This window comes from Rhinatrema bivittatum, chromosome 17, assembly GCF_901001135.1.
Source record: "Rhinatrema bivittatum chromosome 17, aRhiBiv1.1, whole genome shotgun sequence".
Lineage (NCBI taxonomy): Eukaryota > Metazoa > Chordata > Amphibia > Gymnophiona > Rhinatrematidae > Rhinatrema > Rhinatrema bivittatum.
Genome location: NC_042631.1, coordinates 6987795 through 7011167, shown reverse-complemented (window position 1 = coordinate 7011167; position 23373 = coordinate 6987795). Strand labels below are relative to the sequence as shown.

At 46.9% G+C, this 23373-nt stretch overlaps 1 protein-coding gene across 2 annotated transcripts in view; it reads left to right on the top strand.

Moving 5' to 3' along the window:
* Window positions 1-1372: 1372 nt before the first annotated feature.
* Window positions 1373-23373, top strand: part of TRIM44 (tripartite motif containing 44) — a 77079-nt gene continuing 55078 nt past the window's right edge. The window contains exons 1-2 of one of the 2 annotated variants that reach the window (XM_029582576.1): window positions 1373-2121; window positions 6635-6712. In XM_029582576.1, coding sequence (XP_029438436.1) covers window positions 1717-2121; window positions 6635-6712 — 483 coding nt within the window. In that variant the 5' untranslated portion in view covers window positions 1373-1716. The remainder of the gene's footprint in view (window positions 2122-6634; window positions 6713-23373) is intronic. The other variant, XM_029582575.1, reaches the window with a different exon arrangement.

The following is a 23373-nucleotide window of genomic DNA, read 5'->3' as shown; positions in this document are numbered from 1 at the left end:
CGTTGAGGAGGCTCCGGTGGAGCGCGCTGTTAGCCCAGGTTTGGACACGTGTTTTCGACGCGCTAGCTTTACCCCTTATACAGTAAGGGGTAACAGCGCGTCGAAAACGAGCATCCAACTCCCCCCCCCCCCCTCCCGAAATGAATAGCCCCAGCAACATGCAAATGCACGTTGATGGCCCTATTAGTTATTCCCGCGCGATACAGAAAGTAAAATGTGCAGCCAAGCCGCACATTTTACTTTCAGAAATTAACGCCTGCCCAAAGATAGGCGTTAATTTCTGCCGGCGCCGGCAGAAAACTGCTTTTCTGTACACCCTCCGACTTAATATCATAGCGATATTAAGTCGGAGGCACCAAAAGTTAAAAAAAAAGTTAAAATTTAAAAAAAAAATTAAAAATCGGCCCGTGGGTCGGAAGACGGAGGCTCAATTTTGCCAGCGTCCATTTTCCGAACCCGTGGCTGTCAGCGGGTTTGAGAACCGACGCCGGCAAAATTGAGCGTCGGCTGTCAAACCCGCTGACAGATGCCACTCCTGTCCAAAAGGAGGGGCTAGGGACGCACTAATGTCCCTAGCGCCTCCTTTTACCGTGGGCCCTCATTTGCATAGGCCACCCTCCTGAATCGGGCACCCAGGAGAGGTGGCTATCAGTGCGGGTTAGGATAACCTGACCGCAGGCGACTTTTTTTTTATTATTTTTTTCCCTCACTTCTTTTTTTCAGTCTCTCTGATTTAATATTGCCAAGATATTCCTCCGACTTATTTTCTGCCATTCTTTTAACATTAGGGGTTCCTCAAGAATTAACCCCTTCCTGGGCAGGCGTTAATTTTGAGAGTAAAAATGTGTGCGTCGAGCTAACAGCCTCATCAACACGAATTTACTTATGATGCGCGCTATTAGCTACGCCTTGGTTAAGACGGGCGTTTTGGATGCGCTAATCCCCTTATTGCATAAGGGGGTTTGGACCTGCATCCAAAGCGCTGGGCCGAGCGCACTATATTGCAGCGGCCTAATTCTAGTTTATTGGGTTTTATTTACCGTTGCATCAGTCAGGGACCTTCACAGCGGTTTCCAATAATATAACAAGGAAGCATTGAAAATACACTAAATCATTAAAAGTGCATACATAAATAATTATTAATAGTAAATAATTGGCATTAATATAAAAGCAAAATCTTAAAAAGGATAAGGCAGTAAAATGCTTATAAAAATATCTAAAAGCCAGACAATCTGTTAGTCTGTGAGCCCCCTGGGGACAGGGATCCAGCTGCAGCCTCTGACCGTAATCCGCTTTGAAATGGCTGAATAAAGAAAGGAAATCATGAAGCCCACGCCCCGAGTCGGTAACCAAAAGAAGCCTGTGAGGTGGGAAAGGGCAGGTTTCGGTCCGGTGGCGGGCGGCTTCCCTCCCTCCTCCCTGCGCAGGAGCCCGGCGCCAGCTCATTTCCTCCGCCGGCGACTCAGGAAGTGAAAGGCAGGCAGGCAGCAAAGTGAAAGTGGAAGGCAGGCTGGCTGCGCTCGCGCTGCCGGATCGGCTGCGGGGCCCGACCTCTCTCTGACCTCTGCTCCCAGGCTGGGCGGGTGGGGAGGCCCCCCCCCCCCCCCGGAGGAGCCAGAGAAGCACAGGAGAGAAAGAGGCCTCCTGTGCAGCGTTAAGCATTAGGAAGGAGTCACAGGAGGGTGCAGAGGGAACGGACCGCGGCGGAGCGTGCCGATGGCGTGCGCCCAAGGGGAACGCGCCGTCCCCGACAGCACCTGCGACGCCTGCGAGCCCGACGAAGCCGCAGAGGCGGTGACTTTCTGCCAGGACTGCGACTTCTCCTTTTGCCGGCCGCACACCGAAGAGCACAGCAGGACGTACGGGGCCCACCGGCTGAGGGAGCTGGCCCCGCCGCCCGCAGGAGCTCAGCCGGGGACCTCCGTGGAAAGGGAAGGGAGCCCAGCGGGAGAGGAGCAGCCACACGAGAAGGTGGACAGGAAGAAGTGCCTGGAACACGGCCAAGAACTGAGCCTGTACTGCAAGGAGCACGAGCAGATTATATGTGTGCTCTGTGCCATGACTGGTGCGCACCGCCAACACGAGCTCATCACCCTCAACGAAGCCTACCAGGCCATGAGAGTAAGTATTCCGGGCACGCTTTGCCAGGTTTCGCTCGTGAGCGGGGGGTATTATTTATGCTGTGTATATCCTCCTACGCTTCTCAGCCCTGAGATCATGCCCCTCCGGTATTCTTCTTTGTGCTGGAGTCTTCAGCATTTTCGGAATTTGTACATAATGCACCACAGTCTCCGCACATAAACAGCTCATCCCCCATTAAAGTCATATTTTAAAATGTCATTGGGGGTTTTCTTAAAAGCAACTGCTTTCTTGGAAAATTGTGAAATTTTCCTAAGCACGAAAGAAGAGCGGGATCTCGGGGTAATTTGTTTCTGATGACCTTAAGGTGGCCAAACAGGTGGATAAAGTGAAGACAAAAGCCAGACAGATGCTTGGCTGCATAGGGAGAGGAATGGTCACCAGAAAAAGGGAGGTGATTTTGCCCCTGTATAGGTCCCTGGTGAGACTTCACTTGGAATAATGTGTACAGTTCTGGAGACCGCATCTTCAAAAGGATATAAACAGGATGGAGTCACTCCAGAGGGAGGCTATTAAAATGGTCAGTGGTCTTCATTCTAAACCATATGGGGATAGACTCAAAGATCTAAACATGTACACCCTAGAGGAAAGGCAAAATAATAGAGGTGCATTTGTTGAGCCATTCGTTTCATTCGTTTTGGCTGTATAGCATGTATCTCCCGATCGGAAGGCACGGACACAAAACTGATTGTGCACACACGTTCGAGTAGGCGCCCACATGCGCTACCTTTTGAATCTTGTAAACCGTTGTGATGGCTTCACCGAATGACGGTTTATAAAACGCAACAAATAAATAAATCCCAGCGGTTTCGTGCGCATGCATGCCGAATGCACAACTTGCAAAACGAATTAAACAGATGGCCTTAAAAAAAACAATGAATGCACATCCCTCATTTAAAGATCTAAACATATACACCCTGGAGGAAAGGCGAGATAGAGACATTCAAATATCTCAAAGGAGGTGAGCCTTTTACAATGGAAAGGAAGCTCTAGCATGAGGGGTCATGAGATGAGGTTGGAAGGAGATACATTCAGGAGTAATCTTAGGAAATATTTCTATACAGAAGGGTGGTAGATGCATGGAATGGCCGCCTAGTAGAGGTGGTAGAGAAAAAAGTGTTATCTGAATTCAAGAAAACATGGAATAAACACAGGGGATCTCAGAGGGAGAGATGGGAATTGTAAAGCAAAATTAATTGGACGGATGGGCAGGCTAGATGGGCCATACGGTCTTTTTCTGCCATCATGTTTCTGTGTTGCTGGGTTGCAGATATATTATTTAAAAAATAACTACCAAGATGCCATTTATATTTTAAGTTAGTAAATATTAAATTAGGTAAGAATATTCTTCAAATAATTGAATATGAAAGGGAAGAAAAGAATAAAAAAAACCCAAACATTCACTGATTCAGGAGAAGGGTAATGCGCACTGCCTTTCCACTTCGGAGAGATTCTGGAGTTTCTTCACTAATTCAGGAGAAGTGTAATGCGCACTGCCTTTCCACTTCTGAGAGATTCTGGAGTTTCTTCACTGACTCAGAAGTGTAATGCCCACTACCTTTCCACTTCTGAGAGATTCTGGAGTTTCTTCACTAATTCAGGAGAAGTGTAATGCGCACTGCCTTTCCACTTCTGAGAGATTCTGGAGTTTCTTCACTAATTCAGGAGAAGTGTAATGCCCACTACCTTTCCACTTCTGAGAGATTCTGGAGTTTCTTCACTAATTCAGGAGAAGTGTAATGCGCACTGCCTTTCCACTTCTGAGAGATTCTGGAGTTTCTTCACTAATTCAGGAGAAGTGTAATGCGCACTGCCTTTCCACTTCTGAGAGATTCTGGAGTTTCTTCAATGACTCAGGAGAAGTGTAATGCCCACTGCCTTTCCACTTCTGAAATATTCTGGAGTTTCTTCTCTGGTTCAGTAAAAGTGTAATGCCCACTGCCTTTCCACTTCTGAGAGATTCTGGAGTTTCTTCACTAATTCAGGAGAAGTGTAATGCGCACTGCCTTTCCACTTCTGAGAGATTCTGGAGTTTCTTCAATGACTCAGGAGAAGTGTAATGCCCACTGCCTTTCCACTTCTGAAATATTCTGGAGTTTCTTCTCTGGTTCAGTAAAAGTGTAATGCCCACTGCCTTTCCACTTCTGAGAGATTCTGGAGTTTCTTCTCTGATTCAGGAGAAGGGTAATGCGCACTGCCTTTCCACTTCTGAAATATTCTGGAGTTTCTTCTCTGATTCAGGAGAAGGGTAATGCGCACTGCCTTTCCACTTCTGAGAGATTCTGGAGTTTCTTCACTGACTCAGAAGTGTAATGCCCACTACCTTTCCACTTCTGAGAGATTCTGGAGTTTCTTCACTAATTCAGGAGAAGTGTAATGCGCACTGCCTTTCCACTTCTGAGAGATTCTGGAGTTTCTTCACTAATTCAGGAGAAGTGTAATGCGCACTGCCTTTCCACTTCTGAAATATTCTGGAGTTTCTTCACTGACTCAGGAGAAGTGTAATGCCCACTACCTTTCCACTTCTGAGAGATTCTGGAGTTTCTTCACTAATTCAGGAGAAGTGTAATGCGCACTGCCTTTCCACTTCTGAGAGATTCTGGAGTTTCTTCACTAATTCAGGAGAAGTGTAATGCGCACTGCCTTTCCACTTCTGAGAGATTCTGGAGTTTCTTCTCTGATTCAGGAGAAGGGTAATGCCCACTGCCTTTCCACTTCTGAAATATTCTGGAGTTTCTTCTCTGGTTCAGTAAAAGTGTAATGCCCACTGCCTTTCCACTTCTGAGAGATTCTGGAGTTTCTTCTCTGATTCAGGAGAAGGGTAATGCGCACTGCCTTTCCACTTCTGAAATATTCTGGAGTTTCTTCTCTGGTTCAGTAAAAGTGTAAAGCCCACTGCCTTTCCACTTCTGAGAGATTCTGGAGTTTCTTCACTAATTCAGGAGAAGTGTAATGCGCACTGCCTTTCCACTTCTGAGAGATTCTGGAGTTTCTTCACTAATTCAGGAGAAGTGTAATGCCCACTGCCTTTCCACTTCTGAAATATTCTGGAGTTTCTTCTCTGGTTCAGTAAAAGTGTAATGCGCACTGCCTTTCCACTTCTGAGAGATTCTGGAGTTTCTTCACTAATTCAGGAGAAGTGTAATGCCCACTACCTTTCCACTTCTGAGAGATTCTGGAGTTTCTTCACTAATTCAGGAGAAGTGTAATGCGCACTGCCTTTCCACTTCTGAGAGATTCTGGAGTTTCTTCAATGATTCAGGAGAAGTGTAATGCCCACTGCCTTTCCACTTCTGAAATATTCTGGAGTTTCTTCTCTGGTTCAGTAAAAGTGTAATGCCCACTGCCTTTCCACTTCTGAGAGATTCTGGAGTTTCTTCTCTGATTCAGGAGAAGTATAATGCGCACTGCCTTTCCACTTCTGAGAGATTCTGGAGTTTCTTCTCTGATTCAGGAGAAGGGTAATGCGCACTGCCTTTCCACTTCTGAGAGATTCTGGAGTTTCTTCTCTGATTCAGGAGAAGTGTAATGCGCACTGCCTTTCCACTTCTGAGAGATTCTGGAGTTTCTTCACTAATTCAGGAGAAGTGTAATGCCCACTGCCTTTCCACTTCTGAAATATTCTGGAGTTTCTTCTCTGGTTCAGTAAAAGTGTAATGCGCACTGCCTTTCCACTTCTGAGAGATTCTGGAGTTTCTTCACTAATTCAGGAGAAGTGTAATGCCCACTACCTTTCCACTTCTGAGAGATTCTGGAGTTTCTTCACTAATTCAGGAGAAGTGTAATGCGCACTGCCTTTCCACTTCTGAGAGATTCTGGAGTTTCTTCAATGATTCAGGAGAAGTGTAATGCCCACTGCCTTTCCACTTCTGAAATATTCTGGAGTTTCTTCTCTGGTTCAGTAAAAGTGTAATGCCCACTGCCTTTCCACTTCTGAGAGATTCTGGAGTTTCTTCTCTGATTCAGGAGAAGTATAATGCGCACTGCCTTTCCACTTCTGAGAGATTCTGGAGTTTCTTCTCTGATTCAGGAGAAGGGTAATGCGCACTGCCTTTCCACTTCTGAGAGATTCTGGAGTTTCTTCTCTGATTCAGGAGAAGGGTAATGCGCACTGCCTTTCCACTTCTGAGAGATTCTGGAGTTTCTTCTCTAGCAGCCCCAACTCCTGCAATATGACTGTTGCTAGAAAGAGAACTTGCTTTTACATGAAAGGCCCCCCATGTTAGAAATCTCTAACAAAATGTCTAATTTACGAAAGCCCAGACGTGGGAGGAAAGCAATCCTTGTTCCCCTTTGTACACTGTGACCGGGAACATTTGGTTGAACGCTCAGCCTTGTCTGAATCTGGAAGTTTCGTGGCTGCAGCGCGCAGAGGCGCTGGGGTGTCTCTAAGGCACCACGTTCCCAGGGGATCAGGTAACGCGCCGCTGCTGCTGCTTCTCTGTATCCTGAGAGCTCCTTCTAATGACCTTCATCTGACCTTCCTTCCTTGTAGAACAGAGAGCCCGCAGACCTCAGGGCGGCCATGCTGGAGATGGTGGCAAGGTTAAAGGACAAGTGCACAGACTCCAACGTAAGTTTTTGCTGTTCCTGTCTCTTTGTTTGCGCCGCCTGTGGATAATGGCTCCCTTTCTCCTGAACATGTTATTGTTATTTAATTAAAGCTGTCAATCAGCGTAATGAAACACAATTCTGATCTGAAGAGAGAGGAGAACTCTGAGCAGAGGAAGAGCTTGGAAGGGGGAATTTCAGCTGACAGCAGAAGTTTTCTTTAGATACTTCAGTTGGTAATTAAAATTATTCCATTCTCTATTTTTCAGATTATTTTGGGGGGTTTCCCAGGTGCTTTTGAAAGTTGTTTCTCCTTTATGAATCAGGGTCCTGCATGGGATTTAAGAATCTCAGTGGAGGGAGATTTCTTAAAAACAGAGTCTGGACTTTGTAAATTTCCTCCAATCCTTATAATCCCCCAAAATATAATCTAATAAATTCCAAAAAGCAGAAAGGAAACATAAGTATGTAGCGAGTAAAGGAAAAAAAGGGGCCAGGATAAAAGCAGGTGGACTACAGGTCCAACTCTTGAACTGGGTTATTCACGCCTCGGGTCGTGCAGGGAGGAACCATGGTTATCACTCAAAGGTGATTCAAGGCCCTTGGTAGTGTGGTTTCCAGAAGGAGCCCCGATACATGACCCATGTCCAAGGACTACATAAGAAAATGCCATACTGGGTCAGACCGAGAGTCCACCAAGCCCAGCATCCTGTTTCCAACAGTCACCAGTCCAGGCTACAAGTACCTGGCAAGTGCCCAAACACTAAGGGGCGGATTTTAAACCTCCTGCTTGCGTAAATCCGGCCGGAAGGCCCCCCTCTTGCTGCTGGATTGTTGATTGTTGAGTTGGATTGCTGGATTGTTGAGTTCTGAGTTAAGTTTAGGTTGCTAAGGGAGTAGGAATGTGTCCTTTATATCATTGGTGTTTTCACTATTAATCTGGTAGTGACCTGCAAGGGGATAATTAAACTCTTGATAAGGGCTGGGACAATCCTGTGTTTTAAGTAACAGCCTAATTGTTTTTTAAAATGAAAGTGTCTTTTGCAGGTGCAGGTGGGAGTGGGAAGGAAGGAAGGAAAGAGAGACACTAGAATTAACTACCTTTGGCTTGCTTTTTATATGACACACACACATACACTATAGAATATACCCCACTATTTCACCTCTCCCCCAAACTTTGTAAGTCCTAAAATACAAAGTTTGGGGGAGAGGTGAAATAGTGGAGTATAGCAATACTTACTGATCTTCTTCAGCCACCTGCAAGATGAACTTCTCCTCTCAATGTTCCCACTCGATTGCCACTGCAATGACCAGATGAGGTATGCTGGGGGCATAGAAGTGTGTGAATGAAGTCTTATGGTGCCAGATTCTGGGCCTGGTTCCAATTGAGTTGGAGGCCCAAAGCAGCAGGAGAGAGAAAAAAAGCCTTGTAGTTATAGCACTGGAATATGAATCAGCAAGTCACTTGCTCAAAGTCAAAGTCCTTTGTTTGACTTTGAGCAAGTGACTTTATCTCCTTGTGCTTCCAGGTCTTTCACTTAATTCAGCTCCCCCAGGCAACACTTTGAAATTATTTATTTAGGTCGGTATTTTCCAACCCTCAAGTGGTTTGTGCCACGGCAATGATATGGTCACAGCCCCGTTCCCAAAACTGCTGCTCTGCGCAGCTGAACGCCAGCGAGCCGCACGATGCCTGTCCCCGTCGCAGTGGCGCTGATAGGACGGGCATTGCCTCGCTAAAACTTTCGGGACCCGTGCTCTCCGCAGTGAAGGTTGAAAAGACCGAGGGTGCAGCCACCGAGAGGATGAAAGTGGCTGAGCTGCACGGAGCAGGAGCGTAGGGGTCAGTGAGTACCAGGGGCTGGGGAGGAAGGGGGTGGTGAAAATGAGTAGTGGGTGCTGCCTAGGGGGGGCTGGGAATGTACATGTGAGCGCGCTGGGAGGGGTCGCTTTTCTTCCACCGAGTCCTGTGAAAAAAAGTTTGAAAACAGCTGATTTAGGCAAAGCACTGCCGCCTTTAAACGGGGGAGGGGAGTTGACCACCGTGCACGTCATTCTGAAGAACTAAAACGTGTCGGGAAAACAGATGAGAAAAGGGACCGAAGAAAGAGGAAAGCTAGGACTGAGAACAAGGGAACTTAATATTTGGATCAAACTCCTGCTTGGAAACAGGATTTATTTTTTTTTGGCCGTCCTGATGCCGCCCAGCGGTCCTGTTGTGCTGCACTGCAGATCCGCTGACACGAAATATAACTTTCACTTAACAAACAGGGCCGTCAGCTGCCCTCCTGTAAATTTTGGTGGCTCTTTTTTTTCTCTTCCTGCCACCCCCCCGACTCTGTGTCGATGGCCCCAGTGCTGCCGTAGCCACTCCCTGTCACCTAGCGTCCCTCTCTGCCACCACTCCAGCCGCTCCCTGTCACCTAGCGTCCCTCTCTGCCACCACTCCAGCCGCTCCCTGTCACCTAGCGTCCCTCTCTTCCACCACTCCAGCCGCTCCCTGTCACCTAGCGTCCCTCTCTTCCACCGCTCCAGCCGCTCCCTATCACCTAGCGTCCCTCTCTTCCACCGCTCCAGCCGCTCCCTGTCACCTAGCGTCCCTCTCTTCCACCGCTCCAGCCTCTCCCTGTCACCTAGCGTCCCTCTCTTCCACCGCTCCAGCCTCTCCCTGTCACCTAGCGTCCCTCTCTTCCACCGCTCCAGCCGCTCCCTGTCACCTAGCGTCCCTCTCTTCCACCGCTCCAGCCGCTCCCTGTCACCTAGCGTCCCTCTCTTCCACCGCTCCAGCCGCTCCCTGTCACCTAGCGTCCCTCTCTTCCACCGCTCCAGCCGCTCCCTGTCACCTAGCGTCCCTCTCTTCCACCGCTCCAGCCTCTCCCTGTCACCTAGCGTCCCTCTCTTCCACCGCTCCAGCCGCTCCCTGTCACCTAGCGTCCCTCTCTTCCACCCCTCCAGCCGCTCCCTGTCACCTAGCGTCCCTCTCTTCCACCGCTCCAGCCTCTCCCTGTCACCTAGCGTCCCTCTCTTCCACCGCTCCAGCCGCTCCCTGTCACCTAGCGTCCCTCTCTTCCACCGCTCCAGCCGCTCCCTGTCACCTAGCGTCCCTCTCTTCCACCGCTCCAGCCTCTCCCTGTCACCTAGCGTCCCTCTCTTCCACCGCTCCAGCCGCTCCCTGTCACCTAGCGTCCCTCTCTTCCACCGCTCCAGCCTCTCCCTGTCACCTAGCGTCCCTCTCTTCCACCGCTCCAGCCTCTCCCTGTCACCTAGCGTCCCTCTCTTCCACCGCTCCAGCCTCTCCCTGTCACCTAGCGTCCCTCTCTTCCACCGCTCCAGCCGCTCCCTGTCACCTAGCGTCCCTCTCTTCCACCGCTCCAGCCGCTCCCTGACACCTAGCGTCCCTCTCTTCCACCGCTCCAGCCTCTCCCTGTCACCTAGCGTCCCTCTCTTCCACCGCTCCAGCCTCTCCCTGTCACCTAGCGTCCCTCTCTTCCACCGCTCCAGCCTCTCCCTGTCACCTAGCGTCCCTCTCTTCCACCGCTCCGGCCGCTCCCTGTCACCTAGCGTCCCTCTCTTCCACCGCTCCAGCCGCTCCCTGTCACCTAGCGTCCCTCTCTTCCACCGCTCCAGCCGCTCCCTGTCACCTAGCGTCCCTCTCTTCCACCGCTCCAGCCTCTCCCTGTCACCTAGCGTCCCTCTCTTCCACCGCTCCAGCCTCTCCCTGTCACCTAGCGTCCCTCTCTTCCACCGCTCCAGCCGCTCCCTGTCACCTAGCGTCCCTCTCTTCCACCGCTCCAGCCGCTCCCTGTCACCTAGCGTCCCTCTCTTCCACCGCTCCAGCCGCTCCCTGTCACCTAGCGTCCCTCTCTTCCACCGCTCCAGCCGCTCCCTGACACCTAGCGTCCCTCTCTTCCACCGCTCCAGCCTCTCCCTGTCACCTAGCGTCCCTCTCTTCCACCGCTCCAGCCTCTCCCTGTCACCTAGCGTCCCTCTCTTCCACCGCTCCAGCCTCTCCCTGTCACCTAGCGTCCCTCTCTTCCACCGCTCCAGCCTCTCCCTGTCACCTAGCGTCCCTCTCTTCCACCGCTCCAGCCGCTCCCTGTCACCTAGCGTCCCTCTCTTCCACCCCTCCAGCCACTCCCTGTCACCTAGCGTCCCTCTCTGCCACCCCTCCAGCCTCTCCCTGTCACCTAGCGTCCCTCTCTGCCACCCCTCCAGCCTCTCCCTGTCACCTAGCGTCCCTCTCTTCCACCCCTCCAGCCTCTCCCTATCACCTAGCGTCCCTCTCTTCCACCGCTCCAGCCTCTCCCTGTCACCTAGCGTCCCTCTCTTCCACCGCTCCAGCCGCTCCCTGTCACCTAGCGTCCCTCTCTTCCACCGCTCCAGCCTCTCCCTGTCACCTAGCGTCCCTCTCTTCCACCGCTCCAGCCGCTCCCTGTCACCTAGCGTCCCTCTCTTCCACCGCTCCAGCCGCTCCCTGTCACCTAGCGTCCCTCTCTTCCACCCCTCCAGCCGCTCCCTGTCACCTAGCGTCCCTCTCTTCCACCCCTCCAGCCGCTCCCTGTCACCTAGCGTCCCTCTCTTCCACCCCTCCAGCCGCTCCCTGTCACCTAGCGTCCCTCTCTTCCACCCCTCCAGCCGCTCCCTGTCACCTAGCGTCCCTCTCTTCCACCGCTCCAGCCGCTCCCTGTCACCTAGCGTCCCTCTCCTCCACCGCTCCAGCCGCTCCCTGTCACCTAGCGTCCCTCTCTTCCACCGCTCCAGCCGCTCCCTATCACCGAGCGTCCCTCTCTTCCACCGCTCCAGCCCTCTCCCTGTCACCTAGCGTCCCTCTCTTCCACCACCCCTCCTGCTGCCAGGAGACCTGATTAATACAAATGCTGAGCTTCCACTGGCACCGCGGTTATTTTTAGGATTAGAGCTCTTTGGAGAGCAGATGAAGATTTATGAGTTCTAATATAAACCCAGCACTTCTTTAGCAAGGGCTTGGATGAATTCCAACAATTTGAGCGTCTTTTTTTCCTCTCCTCGGTTTCCTTGCATCTCTTTAATTAAAGGTGCAGGAGGGCAGAGTTATTCCAGGGCACCGGGACGCAGTGGCTGATAGAGCAAGCACTGCCTGGGTTTCTGCTGTGTATGACGTAAATCCTTCCCTTTGTACCGTATAAAGATTAATTTCTTCTTTTTTTGGCCTGGTAGTTATTTCTTCCTTTCTCCTTTTGTACTTCCAGCTTAATCAGAACCATAACTCTTCATTCACAACTACCTGGAAATGTTCCCCCCTGTTTTCATGGACCCACCTGGGACTGTGCAGCAACGGTTCTGGGGTCAGGAGCCATGCGCCAGACCCCTGTGTCATGGGCTGTAAATACGGCCGCCGGGTGATAACCGTGAGCGACTCCCAGCCCCAGCTGGCCTAGAGTGCAGAAAACCTGGTCCAGGAATTGAAGCAGGCGCACAGTGTGCAGAGCTGGAATTGTAATGGAAATGGAAATGCCAGTGAAAGTGAGAGGGCTCGCAGAATGCCACACCCTCTTGCCCTGGAGAGGTGAAAGGCTCTGTCTGGCGCTGCTCTGTCATGTTGCCTTGTTGTGCTCATCAAGGTGGCCCAAGTCCAGTGGCCAATGGTAGACGTTAAAAGTGAGCCGGCCACTATGATGCGAGGCAAGCATGCGAGGGAGCCTCTGGTACCAATTTCTTATTGCCATGGATACTCTGCTCTCCCTCTTCCCCTTCCCACTCCCCTCCTACAGATTGTCTGCCTTTCTCCTGTGCCGTCTTTAGGCTTTCTTTCATGGGAAATGGGTTAGTTTTGGAAATAGCATGACAGGAGTGAGCCAGGGTAGGGTGGGCACTATCTCAAGACACTCAGATTTACTGCTAGTGCACATGTTGCTTTGTGCCAAAGAGAGCTCATAGGATGCAATGTGTACATTTCTCTACGGAGGTGTCTCCAAATGGGTTAATTTTGCGCATACCTTGACATGAGCAAACATCACTCGTAAGACAGGCTATTTCTCTTGCAATACTGCTGGGATGCCTCTAATTTCCTATCTTATTGAGTATTTCCATTCACCAGGGTGTCGCCAAGCACAGGCAGGAGTGTTGCATGCTACCCACAGCCGGCGGGGCCGAAGATCTGAGCTGTTCAGCTAGGGGCCAGTGAGTGTCTGTGTGTCTGTGTGTGTGTGTGTGTGTGTGTGGTGTGTATGTGTGAGGGGGAGGGCGTGTGTGTGGTGTGTGAGGAGGAGGGTGTGTGTGTGAGAGAGAGAGAGATGGAGCATGTTTCTGACTGGCTGTAGCTGTGAGAGAGAGAGGGGATGATTGGGTGATTGAGAGCCTGTGTATAAGTGAGATAGAGAAAACGTGTGTGACTGAGAAAGAGTGGTTAAAGAGGTGACGTGTGTATGTATGGGAGAGAATGATCAGGGAAGTGACTAGTGTGTGAGACTGGTTAGGCAGATGATTGGTGTGTGAGAGTCAGAAACTGGCCCTGAGGGTGTGACTGGTGTGAGTGTTTGAGAGACAGAGACTAGTTGTGATCCCTAAGGAAGAGGACCGTGAGGACAGTTTCAGCAGCTACTGCTGCTTCTGGTGTGGCCTGCAAGGGAAAGGAGTAGGAGAACTCCTGGACAGGGCAAGTAAAGGTGGCTTTTAAAGTTCATTTTTCTTGATTGACTGCCATTTTAATTATTGGGTATTATGTGATGTGTCTGCTGTTTTGAAACATTTTATTGGTATTTGGAGAATTTTTAATAATTTTTAAGAGTTTTTAATTGTTGGATGTTATTCTGTTCATCAGCTGTTTTGAAACATTTATTAGTATAGTTTTATAGCTATTTCTGTGTGGGGATCTATAGCAGCTTGGCTGTTCTGTTTTCCTAACTGGAGGTGCATTGGTGTTTAGGGCCTGGTATAATATTTGTAGTGTTGCCTTTTCATAGATAGGGTTGTTATGTGATCCATAATACAGGTGTAACTTTGTGCGGATTAGTCAGTGTGCATTATTGCAGATCCTGGGACTGTTAGGTGCTATAGTTCTCTTTCCATTTCTCCAAGTTTGCACTGCATGCAGATTGGCTTTTTTGGGTTTTCTTTCGAGTTTCTGTCTCTGTATTTGTAATTTGTGGTCTTTCTGTACTTGGTGAAGGTCAGTTCTGTGTGTGAGCGAGGTAACTAGATGTAGGCTAGTAAAATACCTCACCTTATTTGTTGTGTTTTCTCAAGAGGACATGCATTGGTGGTGAGCTGCTGTCTTTTTATAAGTAGGGCTATTGTGCCTGGTAGTAGAGAGAGTTTGTGTTGCTGTTATTGAGATAACACCAGAATATCTCTTTTGTATGGGGAATATTCTAGTTCTGCTTTATACCCATTGGTGGGGGTCGAGGCTGGGTGTGGGGTTCCTGTGGATGTAAAGTGTACATTTAGCCTTGTGACTATCATGTGTTCAGTGTGTCACGCATGCGAGAACCATCTATCAGGTGTTTTCCGACAGAAAAAAGGTTGAGAACCACTGCTCTATACAATGGCCTCACACAAGCATCTCCAGCTCTTTCAGAGTACGGCCACAGGAATTCTGGTAGATGCAAAAGCAACTGATCATATCAAGCCTATTCTACAACAACTTCACTGGCTCCGTGGAAAGCCGGATAAAATTCAAAACACTCTGCATTGTTTTCAAATGCTTGAATAAACAAGCCCCCCCCCCCCCCCCCCCGAACTTCTCTACCCTTACAGGGCCTCAAGGGAACTCCGATCTTCCCAAATGGCTCTCCTCCGCTGATTGCTGCCAGATTGTCCGACAATTTCTGTGCACCAGAAATTTAGAATAAACTGCCACTAACCCTGCACCTGGAGCCATGTTACCTTAAATTCAGAAAAAAACAGCAAAGGCATGACTTTTCACCCAGGCCTTCCCCTACGTCCTGCTTCTTCCAGCCCATCCACCTGACCTCCCATCGAGGGACTGCATTAAACACAACAGGGACTCAGCTGGGTCTTACATTATTCTCAAATGGATTTTGCATGCCAGATCTCATCGGTACTTTAAGCTAGTACTCAATGCCTCTGGTCATTTTAGTTTACATAGACAAGAACAAACTTGCCCCAGATGGTGGAGTGGTTCCTGCTCACCATCCTGGGATTTGATACAATACAAAAAGCTGTATAATAGGCAGAAAGACAGCATCTCAGATGAACCATATGCAGAGCTTAAACAATGTAACTTAGACCCCCGACCCCATATCCATAGAGTTACAGACCACAACAGTGAAGAGCATGCCATGTCATTCAACATCGGGCTCCATGCAGTAATGAACACAGATAAGTCCCAACAGCTTTCGTTTTTTAAAGATATAAATCTGCTCCACATATTTTTCCATACAACATATATGAAACAGAAGATTTTTAAGCTGCGTCAAGGAAGGCGGATCTACCATTAGCCATTTCAGTAAGATGGCCTCTTTTGCCAAGAAAAATACTTTTCATACCCACAATTTTCTGTATTTATCAGAGAAATATTTAGTATATTATCAAAAAGGAATATGGAGGCCTCCAAAAGTGTTACCCTGAACGTGTATTGCTTTACTTGCTGCCAGACATTTTTTATTGATGGCCAAGTGTGTCCACCTCCCTCTGATATTTAACACAGCTATTCGAAGTGACAGTCTTCATTAAATGTGCCTGCTTTTGAGGGTAATAAAAGTGCTTAAGAAATTTGTACTGAGTATCCTTGAAGGCAATATTTCTTGTTAGAGTTCGGAGCCTAGCAGATCCTTTAAGGTAACTGTGAGGAGTTAACTGTATCCCCAGTTCTTGTCACCACCCATCTATTATGGAAGCGCAATGTGGATATGTGTGCCGCTCTTCTTGAGTGCTTTGTATAAGGACGAGATATATGCCTGGATGGATCTTCCAGGACAAATAAATCAGCTAAGAATTCTGTTCTCAACAGTGAGCTCAGTTTTATCGAAAGAAGACACATAATGTCATGCCTGTAAATATGCAAAGAACTGCAATTAGGAAATGTTGCTGTAAATCTTGAAAGGAAGCAACCTGGCCATTATCCCCCATAGATGTTATGCAACTTGAACGCTCTTTTGTCCCCAATCCTTAAAAAAAAAAAAAAAAAGGGAACGAAACCCTGGAGTAAAGTTTGTATTACCTTTGAAACGGTAGAAAATGTGATGCAGTGCAATTTGGTACATAATCTTGCCTATGTTTTCATGATTGGGATAACCAAATGAGTTGGGTGTGTTAAACCTGAGGCCCAAAGGATCGGACAAATCTTGTTGCAGTGAAAGTGGAGTGTAAAAACCAGTTCCCATAAGCCACTCTCCCAAGTGTCAAAGGAGACATTCTGTGTTGTATGATTTTAAATCAGCTAGACCTAATCCACACTTATCCCGAGTCCTTGTCAAGGTCGAAAAGACTATGTGCGGTTTCTTACATTGCCAAAGAATTTGATGAATGAGACGTTCCAATTTCTCTAATTTTTTATTAGTTAAATAGATCAGTAGCAGTTGAAAAACATTGAGCCACGTGGTGAGAATCTTCATCTGGATTTTCGTTCCTACCAAGGAGAGAGGAAAATCCATGCCATTGTACAAAATGTCTCTAGTTGTGAGCAGTAATTTCTGGAAATTCACCATTTGTAATTTCATGGGATCTTTATGAAAATATATGCCCAAATGAATCTTTTGCTCATCTCATCGGAAAGTTGGGGCCGTATGCAGCTATGGCTGATTCTTGTAATGAGAGGTTCTCCGACTTAACAAAATTTATTTTAAAGCCGAAATTCCTCCAACAGAACTGGTATAGAGGTTTGAGGGCTTTTGATGTGCACTAAAATGTCATCCGCAAATGCAGCTAGTTTGAAGAGATTTGCCCCTTGGCTCCCAACAGAGATTCCTTTCATCTTTTCATTCTGCCTCTGTTCATTTAAATTTTATTGTAATCCGCCTTGGGACTAACTTTGGGAAAAGGTAGAATATCAAATGTCCATGCAGAAATAATACATAAAACCTTCGCCTTGATTTTAGAGTAAATCTCTCTTGGATCAGTTTCAGCCCGCAGCCCCTGGTTCCCCTCCATGATCAATCCTTCGCATAAATCTCTGTGAAGCCCATCTAAATGCTTTAACGATAGGATCCAGACCTCTCTTAGTCTGGGCCGAGCAGAGCCAAGTCAGAAGGTCTCTCGGGCGTCGGTCTTCCAATAGCCTTTCCTGCCCTTTCCCCATCAGAAGAGCCCAGCAATGCTTGCCTTAGTAGAGCGTGGCTGACTGCAGCGTACAGATGTGCAGCACCTGGCGCCCGCCATCCTGTAAGTGCGGGAACTCTTCAATCAGACCACCTTTCCAGGCAGACCGGGGGTCTGCAGCAGAGCGGAGGGAGGGCTTGCCTTGACATGTTTTACAGTAATGTTCTGCCCCGGAAACCGATCATAATAGATGTTTCCACTCTAGCTTGAAAAGAGAGCCGTTAGGTAGACCTTCGGCTGCGAACGCCAGCGAGCGGAATCTTAAATGCGCTGTAACTCCAGACGGGTAACTTCCCAGGCAGCAGATTGCAGAAGGCTTCTTTCTGTCTCCATTCCTACAAATATTGTATTAATATTTATGTTTCCATTTCCCCCCCAGTGCTGGTAAACCCAGAGTGCAATTTAATTTTGTAGCAGTTATATAAAAAAAGAAAATTGAAGTCTGCAGCTGTAATCTTCCGAGAGCTTGCTAACTGTGTAACAGGAGGCAGCGCACAGCACTGGGTCCCAGTAGCCAGGCAGCGTGCGACAAAAGAGTCTGCATTAATGCTTGGAAATTACTGTTAGTTAATGGTGTGGATGGATGCCTTCCCCAGGAAAGCACATAATTGGCTTCGGTTTTCATAAGAGTAAAAAGCAGAAAATCAATATATGGATGCTGCTGGGTGAATTGTTCCTATGCAGGACACGTCCCTGGTTACGGACCTCTCTGGAGCACAAATCAGAAATCTAAGGCAGACGGTACAATGAAAAAGAAATGGTTTGCCATTTCCAAAACGCGGTCCATGTTCATCTCTTCTTAAAGCCAGGAGACAAAAGAGCCTAGGGGCTCATCTCTGATGACTTTAAGGTTGCTGAGAAAGCTGCGAGTATACGTGGGTGCATTAAGGGAGGGAAGTAATGTTATCTCTGCACAGATCTCTAGCGAGGCTTCCACCTCGAGTTCTGGAGACCACATCTACAAAAGCACAGTCGGAAGGGGATCCACCGGTGCATGGAGAGACTGACGGACATAAAGATGTACCATCTAGGAAAACGAGAATAGAGCAGAAGAGGTGTGATAAGAGCATTCAAACATTCAGAGATTACGCTTCCACTCACTATCTACAGTCTGCAGATGGTGCTCTTCTTGTGCGCCCCTCAGTGTCTTCAATTAAGACTCGATGCAACTCAGGGCAGAGCCTTCTCTAAGTACATCTTTGTATCTTTCTGTCACAGGGAACACATCTGACTGAAAGCTGGTCACAACTTGCTTCTTCCAACAGGCTTTTTTTTAATAAGTGACCTTTCTTTTATTTTGTTTTATGATATTGTATTTGAAGGTGTTTATATTTTTTACTGCTGTGTAGCATTTTATGTTGCCCATTTTTATGATTGACTCATTGACTTTGTTTTACTGTTAACTGATTTAATTGTGATTTTGGTATTGTTGTGCTTGCCTTAAGGATTTTTTAATGGAAAATCAGTGATAAATAAAGCGATTAATAGATTAAGACCTTTGGCAGCATTATAGGCAGGCGCTGATAGGCAGACTGGGCACTTCTCATCTGCTGGCATCTTTTGCCTTTTCTGCATTTGTATACCATCCGAAATTAGACAAAAGAAAAGAATGGAAATATCTTTGTGCCTTGCCTGTTATGCCGTGGTCTAGATGTAAATCTTTACTGTGATACTAGCAATATAGCAGAACAGCATTATAACTGATATTTTATTTTTCCTCCTCATCTGGTGTTCCTCCTCATCTGGTGTTCGGTATGAGCTGTAGGGTTTGATCTCTGTTAAGGAAACGGGTCACCTCAGGGATTTCTGAGGCCGAATTGTCCCTCCCATGTTGCTACGCCTTAGGTTAGGCGTCACACCGCTACTGTGGCTAGGGAAATGCCTTTTGGATTGTGGCGCGACCTTGACTCGTTGGTGCACCAGATTAATAAATCTGCCAGTCAAGTCCAACAGAAGCTCGTCCCTCCAGTAAGCTGCTCGAGCACGTCAACCGTAGCATTCACCCAGACTGCAGAGGACGTAACTTTGCTTTTTTGGAAGCCAGCATGCAGGAGCGACAATGTGGAGTCATCAGGGGCTCAGTGATTCCGGGCACACATGTCTCTTCAGCAGACGTCACAGAGCATTACTTATGCTTGCAAATGATTACAAGCGCGAGAAGCTGTAGAGTGTTTCTACAGAGGGAAGAATGCTTTGGTTGAATATACAACTTTCCTCTTTGACCCAAAATGAATCAGATCCAATTAAAAGCATGCTTCCACTTTTCACAATTCAGCTTTTTACTCCAAAGAGAAAATTGTTTTGTTGATTACTGCTGCTGTTGATGATTTGAATTCACTGTGGTACTAGCCCTGCTTCATCTTTCCCACTCCCTCTTTCTTAATTTCATCATACTATGACTTGGACCAACCTTCTTGGGAATACAAAACACAGTTTAATTGATTTCTACCCTTATTTCTTCACGTCTCCTTTACTGACAAATTAAATGAACAAATACTGTTTCGCTTGTGTGTACTCTATTGAACAGAACATAAGACTCGTGTGATCAGTGAATATTGGACATAAAGTTACTCAGAGTTAATCATATTCAACCTAGTTCATATAAGATTCATTTTTGCACTTTTTAAAATGCAGTAATAGAGTGTGTAGGTAACGAAACAATCTGTTTGTGTGCTCATCTGTCGGGAGGAATAACTGTCCGTAAACTGCAGAGGTAGGCTTAAAACTCAGGATGAAGGTCTCCTATAGTCCAATAGCTAACTCTGTTGAGAATGAAGGTGCATTGAAAAGCCCTCCACATCCAGGCATGGTTTAGTCTCCCTTGCTTTTTTAAAATTGGTTATTTACTCTCTCAGATAATAGAAGGACTAGGGGGCACTCCATGAAGTTAGCAATTGGCTCATTTAAAACAAATCGAAGAAAATTCTTTTTCACTCAGCGCATAGTTAAGCTCTGGAATTCATTGCCAGAGGATGTGGTTACAGCAGTTAGTGTAACTAACTGGGTTTGGATAAGTTCCTGGAGGAAAAATCTATAAACTGATATTAATTCATAATCAATAGTAGCTTGTGATTTATTTATTGTTTGGGTCCTTGTGACTTGGATTGGCCACTGTTGGCAACAGAATATTGGGCTTGATGGACCCTTGGTCTGACCCAGTATGGCATATCTTATGTTCTTATGTTCTAAGAGTTGCTTAGGTTGTCTTAACCTGGATTTATATGAATAGTCAGTGATTCAGAGTACTGGAAGATGGCAGCCCGTAGCCTTGCATTTGTAGTAGAGGTCACATTTGACTTGGAGAATGCTGGTAGTAACTTAAACTTATCCCTGCTGGCAGAATTGCTCTTTGTTGCATTAGAAATCTAATTCACGTCTGAGAGATCCTCTGGAGTTCCTGGTTCCATAGATTAAGAAACAAGCGATGGACTGATACATCATAGGGAGGTCAAGCCGTGGGTGATTAGGGGATAAGGATTAATGGGGCAAATCCTGCCCATGGTCTTTGCACCAAATTTCACAGAGTAAGTGCACATGTATGCTCCCCTTGAAACTTGACCCAGAGGCCAGCTACCCGCAGACATTTGCAACTGCTTCTACATTTTTCATGGAAAATATGTGTAGATTTGAAAAATCGATCTATTCTGCCACCTGAACACCTCCTCTAAATGTGACTAAAAGTATGCACATGGTGGTCCACCGAGCAGACTTACATTCCCGCATTGAGGGTAGGCCATTTTCAGATGACCAAGTCACTTCTGTAAATCGCTATTTATCCACGGAAAAGGCTTTGAAAATTGTCCGCTTATGGTCAAAGATGGTGGTAACACTCTGAAATCCCGGAGCTAGTGAGGAATAGTAACGAGTAGCCATTGTTTGTATGCAGAAATGTAGGCACCCCTGCTCAAATTTTGTATTTCAATGAATGTCTAAATGAGCAGAAGCTGATACAACCTCTACATGGTACTGCACAAACTTAAACATTATCTGGCTAAATTTATAAGGGACGTTTGTGCACCCATAAACGCACGTATTGTCGTGTGAGCGGGGATATGCTACAATTTTATATCATATGCACAGGTATGTGCATATCATTTAAAATACCCCACCACACGTGTGTGTGCGTGAAATCTTAAGAGGCGGCTTAGGTCCTCCATTGCCAGAAATAAGAGTTTACAAATGTTTCCTGCATCCAGCTAAGAGTCTTTCTTGCTTTTGGAATTTTCTCACTCTTCCTTGCAGAACTCTTCCAGTGCAGATATATTCTTAGGTCTATTTCTATGCACTCCTCACAAATTCCCCCAAAATTTTCAATAGTATCCAAGTCTAGAGCTGTAAAGACCATTTCTTCATGGTTTATTTTGAGCTATGTTTCGGATCATTGTCTTGCTAAAATATCTCTCCACTTTTTGGCTTCAATTTCTTCGCTGACTGTAGGACATTACCTTCTAGAATATGTTTTAAAATGTTTCTAGCATATCAAGGGTTTTTTTTGCATACTTTAGACAATGAAGTCGTAGAAAAGGTTTCCTTCTGACAGCTCTCCCATGCAGAACATTGATGTTTAAGCAATGCTATACTGTAGACTGCGCAACTACTCCAGTAGCTAAATTTTCAGCAATGGTCTATGGGTTCTGTTTTTCAGATCTGACCAGTTTATGGGCAGTTCTATCAGAAATTTGTCTTGGTCTTCCAGATCTTGCCTTGACCTCAACAGTTCCATGTAACTTCCATTTCTTAACAATGTTTCTGACAGTTGAAATTATTAGCTGTAAACATTTGGAGATTTTTTTGTATAGTTTCCCCCTGCTTTGTAATTTGTGAATTATCTTCCTTTTCAAATGCTCAGACAGCTGCTTTGAGGAGCCCATGGTTGTTGAAAGTAGTCCAGAACAACAGTCACAACCAGAGAGGTTAAAAATGAACCTCCCTTTTCAGTGGGTGTCCTGAATACAGGGGTACATGGTATCCTTGAGCCACATACTTCCTTCTCTCTCTTTCTCAGGTCATGGGCCCCGGGTGCTGGGATCCTTTTTAGCAAGGATGAAAATAAACCTCCAAGGCAAATGGAGGAGGGGGGAAGGTGTCTACCAGTCTTTCTCTCACAGATGTATTTAAAATTGGAATGTCCTTGCTTTTGGGTTACCTCGTATTCACAAAAACACGATGGACATGCTTATGGAGTGTTCCCACAGTAATTTGCAGAAACCCAAAATATCTTCAAACTGATCACCAACAAATCTCAAGTTGATCTCAAAAATCCAAAAAGAACCTTTGGTCTCAGTCCTGCTCCTCAGTAATAGAAGGTTTGCTCTTAGTGGAGACTGGGATCTCCTGTCTTTTTCACTGGTGTTAGATCTGGACATCTGGGTTAGAAAGTCCCAACAATGACAGGAGCAGCAAAAATTTTCTCCTCTTCAATAGTTGTGCAAAAAAATCCACCCATCTAAAACAGGAATAAAAATCTTCTAAAAAAATGCAACTCTCATCTCTGTTTATAAGATACTGCTGTCTCTCCTTATAGTATAGGCAGGGAAATACAACTCTCTTACTTGACTTCCTCCAGGCAAAGGAAAATCCTCCCAGAGGTTGGACCAAGATCCACACCAAAAAATAGCCTCGTCCATAAAATCAGATTCTCCGACTCTTCTCCAACTCCCAGAGACAACCCCTGCTAGACTGTTTGGTCGCTGGGCCAGGAATCTGCCTTTTGCCCTCATATCAGGCTGTGGGGCCTATAAATGGGGAAACAGTGCAGTTCTCTTATGCTCTTCCAAACATAGCCCAGAACGCCCCACTACTTCTGGGCTCTGCCTGACCAGTCCAGGCATCCTCACCGGAGGAGCCTCTAGGGGATGGTCTGCTAACTCCTACCTCCTTCCTAATCCTAGGCTAGGGGTTAAACTAGGGATCCAACAGATGGTGGGGACTTAGAGGGTTCCTATGGAAGGGTGAGACGTGGCATTGTCTTCACCTGGCTAACTGAAGACCTAACAAGTCAATCAAGAAGAGTAATGACTCATGTGGCAGTCCAAACTTCTGCATATGCCATATTTACTTTGTTATTGTTTTCAGTCTGTAATGTCAGCAAATAACTAGTCATTTTGAATTAAATATTTCAGGAAGCTTTCATGGTATCATGTGGTGGTTGTGCCCACTTCTGTTCACGTAAAGATTCATTAAAATGTGCACTTTGACTGGGGGATGCCTAAACTTTTGCTTACAACTGCATTATTATTTGTAGACAGCAACCAGGAATATGCAGAGCTTTACACAGATACAAAACTGTCATGGGGGGGAGATCAAGTTGGAAATAAGCATAACAAGTAATGATACTGCATGGCATGTCCTGGCACTTTCCGTGACGCTTCTGAATGGCTGCTTTTCTTCCCTACAAGACCCCCTTCTCTCTGGCCCTGTTTGCAT